Source organism: Heterocephalus glaber, unplaced genomic scaffold (assembly GCF_053883595.1).
Source record: "Heterocephalus glaber isolate CG9 unplaced genomic scaffold, H.glaber_assembly_v1.0 deba00001429, whole genome shotgun sequence".
NCBI classification, from domain to species: domain Eukaryota; kingdom Metazoa; phylum Chordata; class Mammalia; order Rodentia; family Bathyergidae; genus Heterocephalus; species Heterocephalus glaber.
Genome location: NW_028258294.1, coordinates 33040628 through 33059793, shown reverse-complemented (window position 1 = coordinate 33059793; position 19166 = coordinate 33040628). Strand labels below are relative to the sequence as shown.

The 19166-nt window shown below is 42.4% G+C and overlaps 1 protein-coding gene across 8 annotated transcripts in view; it reads left to right on the top strand.

Annotated features, from left to right (window-relative positions):
- The first annotated feature begins 15297 nt into the window (after positions 1 to 15297).
- The window catches only part of Sik3 (SIK family kinase 3), a 266673-nt gene continuing 262804 nt past the window's right edge, over positions 15298 to 19166 (top strand). For 4 of the 8 annotated variants that reach the window (XM_021237700.2, XM_021237699.2, XM_021237698.2 and 1 more), the window contains exon 1: positions 15298 to 15553. In XM_021237700.2, coding sequence (XP_021093359.1) covers positions 15455 to 15553 — 99 coding nt within the window. In that variant the 5' untranslated portion in view covers positions 15298 to 15454. The remainder of the gene's footprint in view (positions 15554 to 19166) is intronic. The other 4 variants (XM_087212228.1, XM_087212227.1, XM_087212226.1 and 1 more) reach the window with 1 other exon arrangement.

Genomic DNA, 19166 nt, shown 5'->3' with positions numbered 1-19166 from the left:
AAAGCCTCCAACAGTAGCCATACCACCACCTCAACATTAGACTATCTTGAAATTTCTTCTGCCAGATTAGTCTGCCTCCCTTAATCTCACTCTCAGGCAGTCTCTGAACACAGGCAAAATGCAGACAAACTTCCTGCCAAGCTATAACACACATCATCTGGAATCCCAAAGCCAATGCTGTTCTTCTTCCCAGCAGAAACCTCCTGAGCTTGGCCTTTATGGCAGCATTTCTATCAGCATTCTGATCTTCTGAGCTCTGACCAGAATCTCCCATCAAGTACAGCCTAAGGTATGGCTCTACTAAGTATAGCTCTCCTTTTTGTTTTTTTGAGACAAGGTCTTGCTATGTAGTTCAGGCCCACCTTGAACTCACTATGTAGCCCAGGCTGGCCTTGAACTTGCCTTGATCCTCCTGTCTCAGCATCCTGAGTGCTGAGATTAGGACCATGCACCGCCACACCTAGCTCCAGCTCTACTTTTTCAGCCAGCATCTCCGAACCTCTCCTAACTCTTCTTCCCACAAGCCAGCTTCAAGGGCTCCTAAATCACATGGTCAGGTACAGTCATAGGAACAACCCCACTTCTCTGGTACCAACTTCTATCTTAGTTACTTTTCTCTTGCTGCTGAGACAAAATATCCAACACCCAAAGTTAAAGGGGGAAAAGTTTATTTAGCTCACTGTTTGTAGAGGTTTTAGTTCATAATCTACTGGTTCCAAGGCAGGGTGGCATCGCAGGCAGGCACTAAAGAGGAGAAACAGCTTGTGGCAAGCAGAAGGTAGCAAAGCAACAATGGATAGCCACAGCTCTTTCTAGCCTTTATATTTTATCCAGACTACTTAGGTGGGTAGCACTCACACCCTTAATCCTAGTGCCCTTGATCCTGGCATTGCACCATAAATCAATTCCAGGGTCACACACTCTGGATCTAGCCACTTCTGAAAAGCCTCACCTCCATGAGGCATTGAGGGACATATAGAAACAGCCATAACAACAATAGTAACTTTTTTCCTTTGGGTGATCTCTTGCTTCAGGCAGTTCAGGTAGGGCAGGCTTTATCCTAGAAAGATGAGTCCAGCTATCCCTGACACCTTTATTGCAGTGTGTATGACCAGGATCACGGAAAAAAGGTTCTTTCATTTTGGTTTTAATCCATCTGGAGGCCCCTTCTTCCCAAGTTTTAAGGAGCACTGGTTCTATGGGCAGGATATGGGTTCTGAATTCTTGGATGGCCTGTTAAAACTGACCAACGCTAGTAAGACAACAGGGAGCTGAGCAGCTTCTGGGTCTGTCAACATGTTGTTGGTTAGGAAGGTCCAAGATTTCATAAGGGCTTATATTAATTTTGTCCTAGGGGTATTTCTTTTTTTTTTTTGGTACCAGGGATTGAACTCAGGTCCTTACACTTTAGAGGTAGGCAGCGGAACCACTGAGTTAAATCCCTGGCCCCTGTTAGGGGTATTTCTGATCCTTAGTGGAGCTATTGGTAATAACTAGAACCAACGCTCTTTCAACTTTGCCTGAGGATTGAGGTCTCCAGGCAGAGTGTAAATAGCATTTTATGCTGAGGGCCTTTGCTATTTCCTGTGTTATTTGAGAGACGGGACCATTGTTCCTCTGAAGTTGTTATCACTTCGGTTCATATGCTTTTCTCATATGCTTTTCATACCTTTTCTCACTGTTGACCAAATCAAAGGAAGCCGTATATTTTGGTAAAAAGAAAGAAAAAGGATTTGTTCAAAACTAGATTCAAGGAGATGGAGAGGTCCACTTGCCTCAAATCACCATCTCCCTGCGTATATACAGGTGGGTAAAGATCTTTTATCGTAAGAAAAAGAAGGGAGAGGGAGCACAGAGAGATAATGAAGATCTCCATTCTTGCTTAATAGCTTCCAGCCATCTTCATCTCATTCTCCTCTTCTCCTGGAGCTGCACAGAGGAGAGGAAGTATTGTTTATGTGCTCAGGAGGAGGAAGAAATTTGGAGAAGTTGCTTATCTCTAAAAGAAGAAAATCTAACTTTTAGAGTTCCATTTTGCAGTGTCAGTTACAAAGTGACTCTGACAAATCAGAGAATAATTTCTTTAGGTGAGACTTTAACTACTTCTGTGGCTGTTTCAGAACAAGTAGGAAATGCCTCTGTCCATCCAGTCAAGGTATTTACTAACACTAACAGTTGTTTATATTTCCTACAAAGTGCTATGTGAGTGAAGTCTATTTACCAGTCTTCACCAGGGTAAGTACCTCTCCTTTGGACAGGTTGAGAATGAAAGTGGCTTTGGCCTTGACAGACTATTGTAAAAACAAAAGGAGTTGGGCTGGGGATTTAGCTCAGTGGCACTGTGCCTGCCTGGTAAGTGCAAGGTCCTGAGTTCAATTCCCAGTTAAAAAAAACAAAAACAAAAACAAAAACAAAAAACAAAAGGGGCATGTCCATTAGACTTGTTAGAAAACTAAAGTTATACCTAGTCTCACAAAAACCTAATCAATGATGGCCAGAGTGACATTATGTTCCATGTGAAATGAATCATGTAGGTTTTTTAAAAAAACAGCAAAACATTTATTGGTACATTTTAGGCATACATAATGCTAACACTCATGATAGGGTCATGTAGGCTTTTTATGTCCTTCCATCCCAATTTCTCAGTGGGAGAAACAGTCATTTTTCCCAAATATCACCAGGGTCCTTGCTGAGTATCATTTGGTCCCTGGCCCTTTGGTCTTCATTGTGGTATATTTAGGATCCAGGGGCTATTGGTCCTTGAAAGGAAATAGTGCTAATACTAGAGGTGGTCCTACTATACAGTCTGTCGGCCCTCATTATTGGCCTTTTGATTTTCCTTTCTTTCTTTCTTTTTTTTTTTTTTGGTTACTAGTGATCAAACTTGGGACCTTGCACTTGCAAGGAAGGCGGCGGAACCACTGAGCTAAATCCCCAGCCAAGCCTTTTGATTTTCTAATGAGACAAGGTTCATATCTTTTGGTATGCCTGGTAATGAATCACTGTGATTTCCTTAAGAAGATGAATTGCTCCTAAAAGTTGAAGACTTTTGGCCCTATGCTTTATGAGTCGCTCCTCATTAAAAAGCCTTTTTCCTTCCACATTGCAGCATGCATGTGTAGCACAGGAAAGATATATTTAGGATCATATAGATATTTATTTTATTTTATATTTCTGAAACAGGGTCTCACTATGTAGTTCAGGCTGGCCTTGAACTCACAATGTAGCCCAGGTTTGCCTTGAATTCATGGTGATCTTCCTGCCTCAGCATCCTGGGTGCTGGGATTATAGGCATATACCATCACACCCAATGAGATGGGGTTTTTTTTGGGGGGGGGAGACCAGGGATCCAACTCAGGACCTTGTGCTTACAAGGCAGGCACAGTGCCACTGAGATAAATCCCTGGACCCCCCAGTGCAATGGTTTTTGTTAGAGGGCCATAAAGGCCTGGACATAGGGGATCTCTGACCACTTCCCATGTCTCTTGCAGAAGTCTAATTGGTAAATAGTATTACAATTTAAACTATCATTTTCTAACCATTTCTCTCATCTGCTAATTTATATTGAGGCCATATGTATTATAGTAAAAATAAACTGTTTCTTTTTTAGGTTTTTGAGATCAAACTCTTTCCGATGATTAAAGATAGTGCTCAGCGGAGAACCCAGAGGGATGGGTGGGGCATTTCCTATGATGAGTTAAGGGACCTATGGAAAGAGAAACTAGATCTAGGGATTGCCCCTAGAATTTGTATTTGAATTTAGCAGGATTAGAAAACACAAGGGGTGTGTGTGTGTGTGTGTGTGTGTGTGTATATAACACAAGGTATATATAAAAATTCAGGTCTATGTATACTTGCTATAAATGAAGAATTGGATATTGAAATTTAAAAGTTATGTAGGAGTACAAAAGACCTAGAAAAGTAAAAAGAAAAAGGAAAAAAAAACATTGTTGGAAGACATTTAGTACCTAATTTTAAGACATTCTCTAAAGCTACAGTAATCAAGGCAGTGTTAGTGTAAGGAAAGACATATAGATCATTGGAATAAAACAGAGGATCTAGAAATAGAACCACTCATATATGGTCCACTGAGTTTTGAAAGATTATTTAACATTAACATTTTGTACAATATAAACTCAATTCAAGAGCAGAGGAAAAGATAATATTTTCAGCAAATGGCTCTAGAACACCTGGTATCCATATATAAAAAATTAACCTCAACCCTTTATTTCCATACATAAAAATAACTTGAAAGGATCTATGAACCTAAATATGGAAGACTAAAATGATAAAATTTTAAGAAGAAATTATAAGGGAAAATGTTTATGAATTTAGGTTAGACAAGAACTTCCCAGGATAAAAAAAACCATGATGTATAAAAGAAAAAATTTGATAAATGAGATTCCATCAAAATTTAGAACTTTAAATGACATCGTTAAAATGAAAAGTAGTCCTTAAACAGACTATATTTGCAATGCATATAACCTATGATCAGAATATATAAAGAACTCTTACAGTTCATTAATAGATGACTCAATTAAAAAGTAGATACAAGAAGATGATAAATAGCCAGTACAGCACAAGGAAAGGTGTGCAACTCTAGAATCAGAAAACTGCTAATCAGTACAATAACAAGATTGAATTATACACTTATTAGGGAGATGAAGTTAAAAGTTTTAAAAGCCTTGTCATGCCTTTTTTTGTTGTTGGATTCTCCCCCTTTGTATTTAATTTGTCACACCCAACGGATTCATTCTGCTGGGCTTCCTGGGGTTGTGATCCTCATTGTCTCTTCCTAGGATATTGTCTAAAATTTTTTGGAGTGCTGGCTTGGTATTCACGAAGTTCCTAAGGTGCTCTTTATCATGAAAGTATCTTATTTCTCCATTAATTTTGAAAGATAGTTTTGCAGGTACATCAATCTGGGTTGGAGGCTGTTTTCCTTTAGGGCTTGAAATACATCACCCCACGTTCTTCTTGCCTTGAGGGTTTGCACTGAGAAGTCTGCTGTGATTCTGATGGGCTTTCCTTTGTATGTGATTTATTTCTTTTCTCTCACTGCTTGGAGAATTTTGTTCTTCTATTGGGTTTCTGGAATCCTATTATATGCCTATGTGTAGATTTTTTTTTGATCAAGGCTAGTTGGAGTCCGGTATGCCTCACTTACCTGTATGTCAAGTTCTTTTCCTCTGCTTGGGAAGTTTTCTGCTATCACTTCTGTGAACAGTTTTTTTATGTCATCTACACTCTCTCCTCTTTCTTCATTGACTCCAATCAGTCTTATGTTTTTCTTCTTTGCATCGTCTAGCATCTGCTGGATTGATTTCTCATGTTCCCTTACAATTTTGAAGCAGTTTTTCTTTTCCTGGTCACTAATTGCAATCTTATATTCTATATCTGAAATTCTGTCCTAACATTGGTTCATTCTGCTGTGTAGACTTTCAATGGAATTTTTAATCTCCTGGAAATCTGTTTGCATTTGTTTTATGGATTCCATTTGTTTCCTGTGTTGGGATTCCATCATGTTCCTCAGCTCCTCTATTTTTTTAATCTGTGTCCTCTCTAGATTTATTAATCATGTCTTGCACTATGGGCACAATCTCTGCTGTTATCTGAGAAATTATTTCTGATTTAATTTTTTCCAGATCCTCGTTTGTTGCCAGTTCAGGGAGTCCAGGTGGTTGAGTATCAGATTGTTCCATCTGGTTTCCTTTTGGGGTTGCTGTAGGTGATCTGGACATCTGTTTTTGAGGCTTGTTTATGTGTCTTCTCATCTCTCATTTCGACGGGGGTGGGGGAGGGTTCCTCCTCTGCCCTGGGAGTGGTGGAATGGCGGTTGGGGTGCCTCCTCCTGGGTGCTGGGATTGGCTCCTCACAGCCTATTTTCTATCCTCACTCATGCTTAATGGTTTAAAAGTAACTTGGATTTATTGTTTACTTGCTTTTGACATTTAGAGGGAGGAAGTTAATATTTGAGTGATAGTATGTACCAGACTTATCTAAGTCCTTTTAGATATTATTATTATTATGATGATTTTTTGTACTGGGGATAGAACTCAGGACCTTGCGCTTGTGAGGCAGGTGCCAGAACCACTGAGCTAAATCCCCGGCCCCCTTTTAGGTGTTCTTGACAATTAACTCTCTTAATATCACTAGGCAGGAATAATTTTCTCAAAAAAGGAAGTGAGGCTTAGAGACGATCTTGTAAGTGAAAAAGCCCATGAAAAGGTCTAATTGTAAAACCTTTGTTCTCTTTATTTGTTGCCAGGCTCACCATTACATATGCCAAATCAATTTGTTTGTTTATTGTTTTGAGACAGTGTCTCTCTGTGTTGTCCTCGGTGACCTTGAACTCCTGGACTCAAACAATCCTTCTGCCTCAGCCTCTTGAGTAGCTGGGACTACAGGCACATGCCCCCAAGCACAGTTTTAATATTGTTATTATTTTTTGAGACAGGGTCTGGCTATGTAGTCCAGGCTGTTTTTTTTTTTTTAAATAGCAAAACATTTCTTGGTGCATTTTAGACATATATAATGATAACATTCACCATAGGGAATTTGCACCTGTACAAGGATATCTCTCATCTCTTTTTTGCCCATGCACCCTCTCCCTCAAAACCCCTCCCCTCCCTTCTAGGCGGGTTTTGAATGTGTAATCCTGCCTTATCCTTCCAAGTGCTGGAATTAGCCCGGCATGTGGTACATGCCTATAATCCCAGCACTTGGAAGGCAGAGGCAGGAGGATTGCCAAGAGTTCAAGGCCATCCTGGGCTACATAGTGAGTTCAAGGCCAGCCTGAACTATACAGTGAGACCCTGTTTCAAAAAACAAAACCAAAAACCAAGTGCTAGGAATACAGCTGTGTGCCACCTTGCTTTGCTAAATACCAAACAGGATTTTCATAGTAAGCCTGTGGTTACTGCTGTATCTATGTTCCAGATTTTCTAGGTTTTTTTTTTTTAACAAGCTTTGATATTATTTTAAAAACAAAAATAAATAGGAATAATCTCATTCTTAAGAGTTTTTTTAAAATGTCATGAGAACTCTGAGGATAAAGGTTAAATAATATCCTTGAATGACCCAAAATCATGGCATAGACTGTCACCTAAGCCTAAAACATCACTATTCTCTCTCTCCCTCTCTTTCTCTCAGTACGGGGCATTGAACCCAGGGACTTTACACTGAGGTACATTCCCAGAACTTTCATTTGTTTATTTTTTATTTTGAAACAGAGCCTTGCCAAGTCACTAAGTTGTAGACTGGGCTTGAGTTTGTGGTCCTCCTGCCTCAGCTCCTAGAGTGATGGGATTATAAGTGTGCACAACCACTCCCAGCTTGTATTTTCTATTTGGCTATAAAGAAATCCAACTTCCTGGAGGCATTTTCCATTTGGACTCAAATTTTCTGGCTCTTGAATGGGCTTGAGGTTTTCAATCTCCTGTACTTTAAATAGAACTAGAAAGTCTTAGTGGAACAGAAAAGGGAGTTCTTAAGTGTCATGTAGTTTAGGGCTTTGACCAGCAGATGTCTCTGCAGACAAGGGAGAGGGCTGTTTTTGGCCTCAAAAGATGAAAGATGGATTTTCTAGTTTAACTGCTGAAAATTGGGACCAAAACGAAGTAAAACAAAGGTAGGTCAGCTACCTACAGAAGCCAATCCAGTAGTATAAATTGTGCTTAGCTAACAACTGGAAATTTTGGTAGAAAACCTGAGCAAAAGGTGGGCATGGTGGCGCACACTTGAAATCTCAGCACTTGGGTGGCTGAGGCAGGAGGATTGCTGAGAGCTTGAGGCCAGCCTGGGCTCCATAGTGAATTCAAGTCCAGCCTGAACTACATAGTGAGATCCTGTCTCAAACAAAACAAAACATTCTTAATACAAGGAAACTGTGATAAAGACAGAACATTTGTCCTGTCTTCAGAAACGTGTAAGGGTGTTTGAAGGTGAGCACCTAGAACCAAGAGGCAATTTCCACGGCAGGTGCTACAGGGGAGGAGGCTGTTTGGTTAAAAGAGAAGATGATGAGAAAAGAAGAAAGATGCAATTTATAGGTTCTACAAACCAGGGAAACAAAGGAAGATTTCCATCCTAGGTAGACTGTAGTGATTCAGGTCTAAAATGTTCCCCCAAAGTCTCACATATTTGGAAGGTGATTGGCTCATGGGGGCATGATACTCAGCAGTGGATTATCCATTAATGAGTTCTGTAGTCAAATGTGCTGTTAGGAGGCAGTGTCTGCTGGGAGGTAGGTCACAGAGGGCGTTACCTGGAAGGGCAAATGCTTGTCCTCAGGTGCTCCTCTCTTTTTCTGCTTCCTGGTTGCCATGGGTTAATCAGCTTTCTTCGGGCATGCTGCTTTTTTTGTTGGAACCAACCAACCAACCAACTATGGACTGAATCTTCTGAAAGCTTTCAGCCAAAATAAACCTCTCCTCTTTGAAGTTGCAGGCATGGGGTACTTTGTTCCAGCAATATAGAAATGGCTAATATAGAAATTGGTACCAGGATTGGGGTCACTGCTGTCACTATATCTAACCATGTGCTTTTGAAGCCTTTGGAACTGGTTTCTGGGAAGAGTTTGAAAAGGTTTGGAGATAGCTAGAGAAGCTTTATAATGCTGTAAGCAGAGGCTGATGAGAGATTCTAGTCAGAGATCATAACACTTGAATCCTGATAAGAATGTGGACAGTAAAAGGCCAGGGTATTGAGGTTTCAGATGGGAATGAGGACTGTATTGGAAACTGGATTAGAGGTCAGGCATGTTGTATTCTGGCAAATAATTTGTCTACATTTTGTCCATGTCCTTAGACTTTGTATGAGGCTGAATTTAAAGGTGATTAATTAATCTGGAGGAAATTTCAAGGCAGCTAGCATTCAAGCTGTGTTATTCAAGCAGTGCTGGCTGCTTTTACTTAGATTAATAGTTAAAATCAGGAGCAAAATGCAGAGCCAAATGATGTAGAAAATTTTACTGGTGGTCAAGAATGAATTGTGTGTAAAATTGGGGTCAAATGAGTTGTGGCTGCTGAAGAGATTAGTGCTACTAAAAGACACCAAGTACTTTGTATGGGAACAAGAAGAAAGATACCATGAAGACATCTCAGGAATCAGCAAGACCCCACCCATTGCAGTGTCAAAGGTGCAAAAGTGCAAACCTTTCAGTTGAGAAGAGAGCCCCTGAGCTCCCTCTTTGAGAAGGGCTGAATAGGAAACTGGTTCTTCAGTGCTAAACCATTCAGGCACTCAGAAGCTGCTACTGTCATGATCCAAGGGGGCCTAGTTACTGCCCAAATTGGTGGCAGAATTTGGTATCATCTCTGTGATTCAGCCACTGGTAAGTTCAGGTAGCTGAATGTACCATTAGGAGGTGGGGCCTGGTTGGAGCTGCACCACTGGGTACTTGATCAGGAAGGTTGCATTCTTGTTCTCAGCAACTCCTCACTCTCTCTGCTTCTTGGGTGGTATGGGTTCAACAGCTTTCCTCTGCCAGTCCTTCTGCTATGCCATTTCTTCCTTGGAGCCAACCAACTATGGATTGAATCCTCTGAAAACTGTGAACCAAATAAACCTTTCTTCCTTTAAATTGTAGGTGTTAGGTATTTTATCTCAGAGACAGGAAAGTGACTAATATATAGACTTTGAATTATGTTTTTATTTTCTGTGGAATGTTCTAACTTCCTGGAATCTTAGGCACATTTCTATATTCAAGGATAAGAGAAGGATATAAATATCCCAAAGTCTTTTTTTTTTTTTTTTTTTTGGTACTGGGGATCGAACTCGGGTCCTCAGCTTGCAAGGCAGGCACCAGAACCACTGAGCTAAATCCCTGGCCCCCAAAGTCTTAATTAATATTTGTTGAGTACATCAATTTTCATTCGAGAAAAAGAGAGAAATTATAAGAAAAAATGATTTTGAGAGTTGATCATATAACAAGGGATACCTCACAGGGAGGATCATGCACTTTCATGAAAAAAGTTGTTCTAGATAAACATTCTTTTTCTACTAAACGTATTGTCTCATTGATTTTCCTTATTTTTTTTTTTTTTTTTTGGTACCAGGGATTGAACTCGGGTCCTTGCGCTTGCGCAGCCGGCGGCGAAACCACTGAGCTAAATCCCCGGCCCTGATTTTCCTTATAAAACCAAACTTGGGAGCTGGTAATATAGGTCAGTGGTAGAGGGCTTGCCTAGCATATGTAAAGTTCTAGGTTAAATCCTCAGCACCGCAATAACAAAATGAAAACATAAAACAAGACCCAAACCAAAACCAAAACATAAAACAAATGTAAAGATTTATTTATCTGAAGAAGATATCATTTGAAAATGATTATAGAGTCACTTGTAAACATGTAGAAAACTAATAGGGCACAGCAGTACATCTTAGTCCCAGCCACTTTGGAGGTTAGGCAGGAGGGTCCCTTGAGTATTGGAGTTTGGGGCCAGCCTGGGCATATAAAGTAAGACCCTGTCCCCTCCCCAAATCAAATCATAAAGATATTTGAGGGGTTGGGGATTTAGCTCAGTGGTTCCATCACTTGCCTCGAAAGCGCAAGGTCCAAAGTTTGATTCCCGGTACCAAAAAAAAAAAAGAGATTTGGAGAGATTTAAAGGATATTCAACAAAAACCTAAAAATGTTTAAACCATATTGTAGAATATAAGTACACAATGGTAATTTCTATATTTTTTGTTGTAGCTTGAATGGTTAGATTAAAAAAAACATGGGTGGGCCAGGGACTTAGCTCAGTGGCACCAGGCCTGCCTGTCAAGCACAAAGTCCTGAGTTGGATTCCCATTACTGGAAAACAAAACAAAACAAAAAATGTAGGTGAACTGAAGAGAGAATTCTTGACTGAAAACTTGTTTAGCTTCTTTTATGCCTCCTCCCCACAATGTTGTAGAGGAGGAGACTAGGTAGTTATCCTTAACTGCTCAGACCTGCTTCTACATACTCAGAGGAAACATTTGACCACCAATAGGTTGATCTAGGATGGAGGAGGAAGAAGCAAAAGCACACAGCTGGTGATGCAAAACAAGCCTTAACAAAGAGAAGGCACACATTCAGCTCTCCTAGAGAATCAGGGCATTTGGAGTGTTCAGACAATGTGTGCCCAGCAGTGACCTGATTCTATGTGATGGCAGAATTTATAGTCAGCTAGGAATTTCCTTGTTTACAAAATTAGTGGCATGAAAACATTCTGTGATGTTGAGTTTTTGGTATATAAAATTTCTGAATAATGCTTGTGTATCAAATGATTGCTTGCATAATGTCAGCTTCTTTCAGAGAAGTAAGAATTGGATCAATGTAAAGGGTTGGGCTTTCTTTAAGGTCCTCATGACTTTGAGAGTCCATGGAGCAACATTGTGAGGCTGCAGTTTTCTTTCTGTTTGCTGATAAACTGCCCAGCACACAGATTAAGCGGGCCTTTGAAATCATAAAGAGTTAATGTGCTACATGCCACTGTTTTTATCCCTCTCAGGTTAGCCTTTAGGTCCTTAGGTTTTGTATCTTTTTGGAAGTTTCTAATTTTCTACCATTCCATCAAGAATGACTGGTGTTTTTCTTTTTTCAAACTCTGGAAAAAGACATAGTGACATGACATGGAAAAAGTCTGATTTTTGTCTTTGAATCTATCTTTTACTTTTCCAGAAAAGAATGAGTTGGGCCTAGTTGCTGATTGGAGTTGGGTGGTGCTCTCTGTCTCTTCCCTGGACTTTAGGGTCTCTGAGAATGCAGCCCCTCTTTGAGTTCATAATAGGACAGAAGAGACACACTGGCCCATTTCATGAGGGCAGTGATACTTTTACACAATACATGGTTAGTCTCTTCTGGGTACCATTTACAAGTGACAACATCATGGGTACTTTGTTCAGTTTTGTAATCTGTTACATTTATTCACATGCTTCCGTTTCTGCTCTGTCCTGTTTTCAGGAACTCTCAAAGTCCTTATCTTTTCTGAGTGCGTTAGTCAGCTTTTCATCACTATAACAAATATGTGAGATAATCAACTCATAAAAGGTTCATTTTGAGTCACAGTTTTTTCTTTTCTTTTTTTTAAGACAGGGTCTCACTATGTAGTTCAGCCTGGCCTTGAACTCACTATGCGGTCCAGGCTGGCCTTGAACTCACAGTGATCCTCCTGCCTCAGCCTCCTGAGTGCTGTGATTTCAGGCGTTCGCCACTATGCCTGGTTGATTCATAGTTTTTGAGGTTTAGTTCATGACTGGTTGACCCTGATGCTTTGGGCCTTGTGGTGAGGCAGCAGGAAAGGAATGCATGGTGGAGCAAAAGTGTTCATTTCTTGGGTGGAGAGAAAGAAAGGGAGAAAGAAAGAGACAGAGTTGTCCCCTTTGAGACCATCCCCCAATCACCTAAAGACCTTAGGCCACACCTCTTTACAGGGCCATCATCTTCCAGGAGCCAAGGGCCCTTGGGAGATATTGCAGATCTAAACCATAGCATTGAGTCTAAACTGAGTTCAGTTACCCTGGCTTCTGGAGAAGCTACTTTTCCTTCTGGCTCCTACCTTGATAGGGATTGTAATATCCTAGGGAATGTTCTTAGGCTCCAAAGGTAGGTTGCCTGGATTTGGGTCTCAGTTTTTTACCCCATATATGTTCTGGCTCTATGAGTTTGGCAATTCTCTTAATCCCTCTATACCTCATTGGCTTTATTTGGAAAGCAGGGATAATAATATAATGTATCTCTTGGATCTGCTATAAGGCTTAAGTGAGTTCACATATGTAAACTGTTTAGCATAGTGCCTGGCAGATTGTTATTTTTGTTATTATTTTGTGGTGTTGGGGATTGAACCCAGGGCTTTGAGGAAGTTAATGTTACTCTATCACAGCTACACCCTCAGCTCCTAAGTTGCTATTATTTTTATTTTTTATTTTTTGGTCCCAGGGATCAAACTCGGGGCCTTCCACTTGTGAGGTAGGCAGCAGAAACACCGAGCTAAATCCCCGGCCCCTAAGTTGCTATTATCAACTGTGAGTCTCTCCTAAAATCTCAGTCTTTGGTACTCAATACATACTTAATAAATATATACATTTAAACTATTTTTCTTTTCCCACCACTCAGGAGGATGAGGCAGGAGGATTGCTGTGAGTTCAAGACCAACTTGGGTACATAGTGAGTTCAAGGTCAGCTTGAAATATGTAGCAAGACCCTGTCTCCAAAAAAACAAAAACAAAAAACAAACAATTTTCCTTTCCCCCTGATGATCTCTTTTGATTAATCCCCTCCCTAATTTTCTTTATTTTTCTAATGAAAGGGAAATCTTCAGAACTATCTCTAGCAATGCTATTCAAGTCTCAATTAGACACACCACCTACTAGTCTGGGAGCATAAATGACATAAAATATACTATATGGCTATATTTTGGTCATTTTGGGGAACAAGGGTGATCTGTCTCTTCTCCTTGGAAATTAGATCAATGCTTCATTTTCTAGGGCCTCCCCACTGTTGTTTTTGATATTTTTGCGAGAGCAGCAAAAGTGATTTGATTTGATGTTCAAATGATCTCCATGAGTGGATGACACTCATAAATGTAGTCACTAGTGAGAGTGGTTTCAGCTTCCAGGGTGAAAGGTTTTTTCTTTTGTATATCAGGCAGCTAAGTTTTCTATTGAGTTTCCCTGTGAGGTGGTTAAACCAGAGCTCTGGGACTCAACACTCATGGGGAGGGCCATGAAATGGTAAGAAAGACTGACCACGTTCCATCATTTATCTGGAAATGAATAAGCTCAATTGAAAGCACAAGAAGAGAAGTCCACTCTATCCTTATCCTTATTTGCTTGTAAAGGAGCCAATCAGCGTTATGTTGGCAATTTGGAAGAGCCACCAGGGAAATGATCCAAGACAATTGTGGGTTAACCCCTCTGCCCCATCCTAGTTCCAACCATTACTAAAAGTCAGATGGGGCATCAGAGCACTAGGAAATGTCTTTTGGTCAGAGAGAGTAATATATGTTTATCTTGTCACATATTTACAGTGCCATGGGTGTCACTTTTTAATACTGTACATTCAGGGACCTGACAATGCAGTGCTACCATGGAGAAAGACAGATGTGGATGGATTAAGACTAGACTGAAGGGATACATTTTAACATAGAAGTATACACAGTCTTCTCCGTTGCTTTCCTGTCCAGCCAAAGGCTATCTTCCACTGACAGCCCAATTTCCTACCTTCTATCCCCATGTAAGGCAGCTAAATCAACCTACTTAATGAAGAGGGAGAAGGGAGGAGGGGGAAGCCTGGGAACTAGTGGAGAATGTGGAATGTCAGATGATAGAGGAGGAAAGAAAAAGAGATGAGTTTTATTGTTGCAATTATTAATTTGATCACTTTTAATGTCCTTGGAGAGTCACTAGAAAGGATGGAATTTTTATTTACTTATTTATTTTGCCTAACGGACTGTTCATCTTTAAACACGAGTGCTCACCAAATAATGTGCACCACTGCTTCATCGGGTTATAAATATAACAAAAACTGTGCAGACACTCTGACAGACACCTGGCTACAGTTCGTTCAGAGACGGGGGTGGTAGGAAGCAAAACGACGAATCTTCTCTGGCCCTCACCCACCCACTGACTAGAATGCGTGGTTGGGCTGGTTTCTCCGCCTTGGAACACGCAAATCCTAGTTTCCCCATTCTTCTAGGTTCTGTGACAATTAGATCAATTGTACAAGGTGAGCTGGATTTTGTAAGAGGAAGGAATTTTACTGAACAATTCCTCTGCCTTGCTACCAACTTGGTTACTGTTGCTTAAATACTGTAGCTATGCCTGCCTTTGTGGCCTCAAGGGCTAAAGGAGGACAAGGCTGGTAATTCTGGTGATGAGGAAATACTTTTAAGGGAGGCTGTTGAACTGGAACACAGGTCACAGTAGGGGTGACACTGTGATTTCAGGGCCAATGGGCTCAGGCATCGCAGACCCTCAACTCAGGAAACGCGGTGGAGGTTTCGAAGTTGCTGGCACACTTGAGGTTCCCACTGCCTGCTCCCCAGAGCGGGGCACGCGGGAGCCAGCGCCTAAGGAACCCGGGCCCACGCGGGAAGGTCGAGCTCGCCAGTGAGGTCACGGTTGCCATGGCTCCGGGTAGTGACGCGCGTCGGCACGTGACGAGCGGTTGCCATGGCGCCGGGAGCCCGGCGGCGCGGGAGCCCCGCCTCCCGGAGTGACGTCCGTCAGCCCCCCTCCTTTTCCCGCCCCCCTGCCCCCTCCCCTCCAGCCGGCTCCCGCGGCCCCGGAGGTTTCACTGCACAACAAGATGGCGGCGGCGGCGGCGGCGGCGAGCGGAGCTGGCGGGGCTGCCGTGGCCGCAGCTGGGGGATCCGGGCCGGTGGGTCGCCTGCTGCCTCCGCCCGCGCCCGGGCCCCCGGCCGCCCCCGCTGCCGTGTCCCCTGCGACCGGCCCGCCGCGTCCCGCAGCCCCTGCCTCCCGCGGGCCGATGCCGGCGCGCATCGGCTACTATGAGATCGACCGCACCATCGGCAAGGGCAACTTTGCTGTGGTCAAGCGGGCCACGCACCTCGTCACCAAGGCCAAGGTACCGGCGCAACGGGACCGCGCGGCCGTGAGGTTGCGCAGCCCGGGATCGTCCGAGTGTGGCGGGGCCAGGAGGATCCGCGACTCCCGGGGCTCAGGGGTCGGGGCAGCGAGTGGGATCCTCATGTTGGGGGATCGTCAGGGCCCGGGGTGACTGGCAGGGGACTGTCTGGGTGGACGCTTGTGAAGAAGGCAGGGACACCACGGACCCGCGAGTGGAAACTCCTCAGCACGGGGTGGGGGGGGGGTCGCTGAGCCCCAGGACCTGGGAACTGAGCAGCTGGGTATGGGAAAGGGTCCTCGGGGCCGCGCGGAGGGTAGTAGAAGGGTGACTGGAAAGAAGAGGCTGAGACTCTCGGGGGGCCAGCAGACTATAAACCCAGAAGACTCCGGAACCAGCAATTAGGAAGTCAGAAGAGAATGAGGGCAGGAGCTTATGAAATGTGGACCTGAAGGACAGGGGAAGCAGACTGGCAGACCTGGGCTTCTCGGGGGCCCCAGGACTGCTAGGGCATGGACTGGGGAGTATAGTGGGTGCAGAGTACTGGGAGGTATGAGGAACCCGGTGCCTTACGACAGAGATAGGAATCCGCATTTGATAATCTAAAACTGATAGGTTGTTGGTGCGAATGGAGGAAGCCTGAGGAGAGACACAGTTATTGGTGGAGGCAATGAAGGAAATGGGGAAATAAGGAGAAAAATTGTTTTGCATGCCTGTAGGGAAGGCCCCAGGAAACAGAGGCCCCGGGGTGGGGGTGGAGACTCAGGTTTATGGTGTCACTAGCTAATCAAGGGTTAAACTGTTGGGAAGAGCTGGGTTGATGGTTATTTTTAGTCTTTGGAGGGTCTGGAATTGTGGGCTTTATAAGAACTCAGGATGGGCTTTCGTGGTGAGGGAAGAGCTTGTGACTGAAGAGTCCAGGCACCAGAGGATTATACTCATTGGGCCCTTTCGTTCCTAAGGGATTTGAGGAGCTATAGTAGTGAAATTGGCTAAGGTCAGTTAGGAAGCCATATATGTCTACATATGGATTCTTTCTCTCTCTCTCTCTTTTTTTGGGGGGGGGGATATAGGCTTTATTGGGAATATTGGAATCTAAAATCGAGGGAATCCTTCAGTTTTTTGTTTGTTTGTTTTTTGGGATCCTTTAGTTTTAGTGGAACTCACAGAGCCCATTTTACCTCCAAATTTTTCTTTGCTCAATATCTCACTTGAGTGAATACTTTTAATGTAGTCATTCATTGTGTTTAAAACTGCAGTTTGTGTTTTCCCTCAGCCTGAGGAATGAAGAGCCCTTACACGCTGCTGCTGCTTCCTGCAAAAGCCATATCAGTTCCCCTCACCTCCTCAGCCTTGCCTTTGGTTGTCATAACCCACCTGGTTTTTGCTTTTATTTGCTTTTATGGCTTGTTTTCAGAGGGCAGTGGCTTATCTAGGCCTTCTCTCCTGCTCCGTTGCAGCCTAGAAGTTCCTTCCGCTGCCCCTCTCTCTAAGGCTACAAGGGGCCCTTATTACCAGGGTGGCCAGTGTGTGTGTGTGTGGTTGTGGTGAATTGATTGATCAGTTTCACTTCCCTCTGGAGGGCCCTCTTAAGCCTTTTGTCAGTTTTTATCAGAAGGCCTCAAGTCTGAAGATCAGAGCTGAATGAGATACCCAAATCCAGGACTCCCTGATGTTACCCTCAGACCCTTAGGGGAAGTAGATAGCCTAGACTCTGTCTGTACCCTGGAGTGTATGCAGACCTGTTTACTTAATAGTAGCCAAATTTATATTTATAAACAATATGCCTTGTTCCCTGTTTTGCTATCCCCCTCTTTCCCAAGTAATCACGTGCTTCTGTGATTATTTTGTTCTGACCTCTGGGGAATGGGCTCCATGACTTAATTGGTTGTCTGGTTTATGGTCTCTATGATTTAAAGAAACTTGAATCTTCCAGGCCTTGAATATACCAAAATATTGATTAAAAAACGAAAAAAATACTCTACAACAGATGAGGCTGAATGTTTTTGTAAATATAATTGCAAACAGTTGATTTTTGGCTTTGTATATAAAAGAGACATTTCTGTCTTCAGTAGTCAGCAAACCTAGTGCCTAATTATGGCTGGTCTGCCCACTTTCTAATTTGTGTGTGTGTGTGTGTGTGTGTGTGTGTGTGTGCATGCATGCTTGTGTTTCATAGCTTTTCCCTGAGACTTTGGTATCCTTTAGGACTGTAGCATTTAAAAGATTGGCTTGTTTATTAATGGACGTCACTGTTTATGTGGATTTTACCTTTGATCATTTGAGGTGTGTGGTTATGCAATTTCTATGTATGGAAATATTCAAACTCTTGAATAAGACTGAAATGGCTTGGACAATGGATTGCATGTGGGAAGAGACCACACCAGCATTCATTTGTGTCTCTGTGGCAGTGTGCAATTTCCTATTTAGTTACAAGTGTCCTATCTTTTGCTGTTTAAATTACTCTGAGGACACAAGTAAAGCTTAATTCACAAGGAGTTGTCATGTGCTCTGGATGAACGATGAACATATTTTGGCCTGCTTCTTGCTTATGAGTCCACTTTGGAAGGGGTTCTCAATTGCTGACAGCTTAGATGTGCCTAGCAGCTGTTGACATAATGTACGATGGCCTATTAATGCCATGGTTTAGTTATATAATGGTGGGGAAGGTGCATAGATACTAGAAGTTGCTCAGGTAGGAAGCAATGCAGCATTTACCTTCTGAAGTCAAATCATTTGGAAGCAAAAAGTTATTTTTACTCCATCTGTTTCTGTAATGTACTATTTTTTGTTTTATCTTTTTGAGGTGTTTAATTGATGGCCTCCCCCTCTGCAAATCACTGAATGGTCTGGGTTTTTCTATAACCATATATAGAATCAGACTCGGGTAATTCAGATGATACTTGTGTTGGCTGAAAGGGGTTAGGTAATAGGTATTTTCTGAATATCAGAGAAATATTTATGATCACTTTTCTTACATGACCCATTCCAAGGACTAAGAGGCTAAAATAAACTTTACTTATTGCTGAACTTCTGTACCCCATGCAACAATGAAAAGCTGGCCCTTTCCCAAATCCTGTTAACTCTCAAACTTCCTAGAGTGGGACCCTGGAATCAATAAAATCAGTAGAGCAAAGGAAATGTTTGTTTTTTGGGTACTTTTGCAGCACAGCATTCATGAGCTCAGACTTCATATTGGCAGCACTGCAGTGCTTAGAGCGCGTCACTGCAGAACAGGGCACAGGAGCAAATATTCATCTGTGACATACTTTGGTCAGTAGTTCACCCTGTCTTTGTGCTGCCTGCTTTGATTTCTTTTTTCTTTTCTTTTTGTATTTTAGCCTAAGATTCTCCGATTCTGTCCTTTTGGTAGGACACAATAAAAAATTAAAGATATTTTTAAAAATAGGTGTTTTTTGCTGTCAGATTGCTTGTGTTCTGTTTCCTGTGCCTGATTATACCTTCAAAGTAATTGGATCAGTGGGAGCAAAGAGTAGATATAGTTTGTGTGCATTTTTTCTTTTTTTGGTACCAGGGATCGAACTCAGGACCTTGTGCTTACGAGGCAGGCGGCGGCACCACTGAGCTAAATCCCTGGCCCTTGTGTGCATTT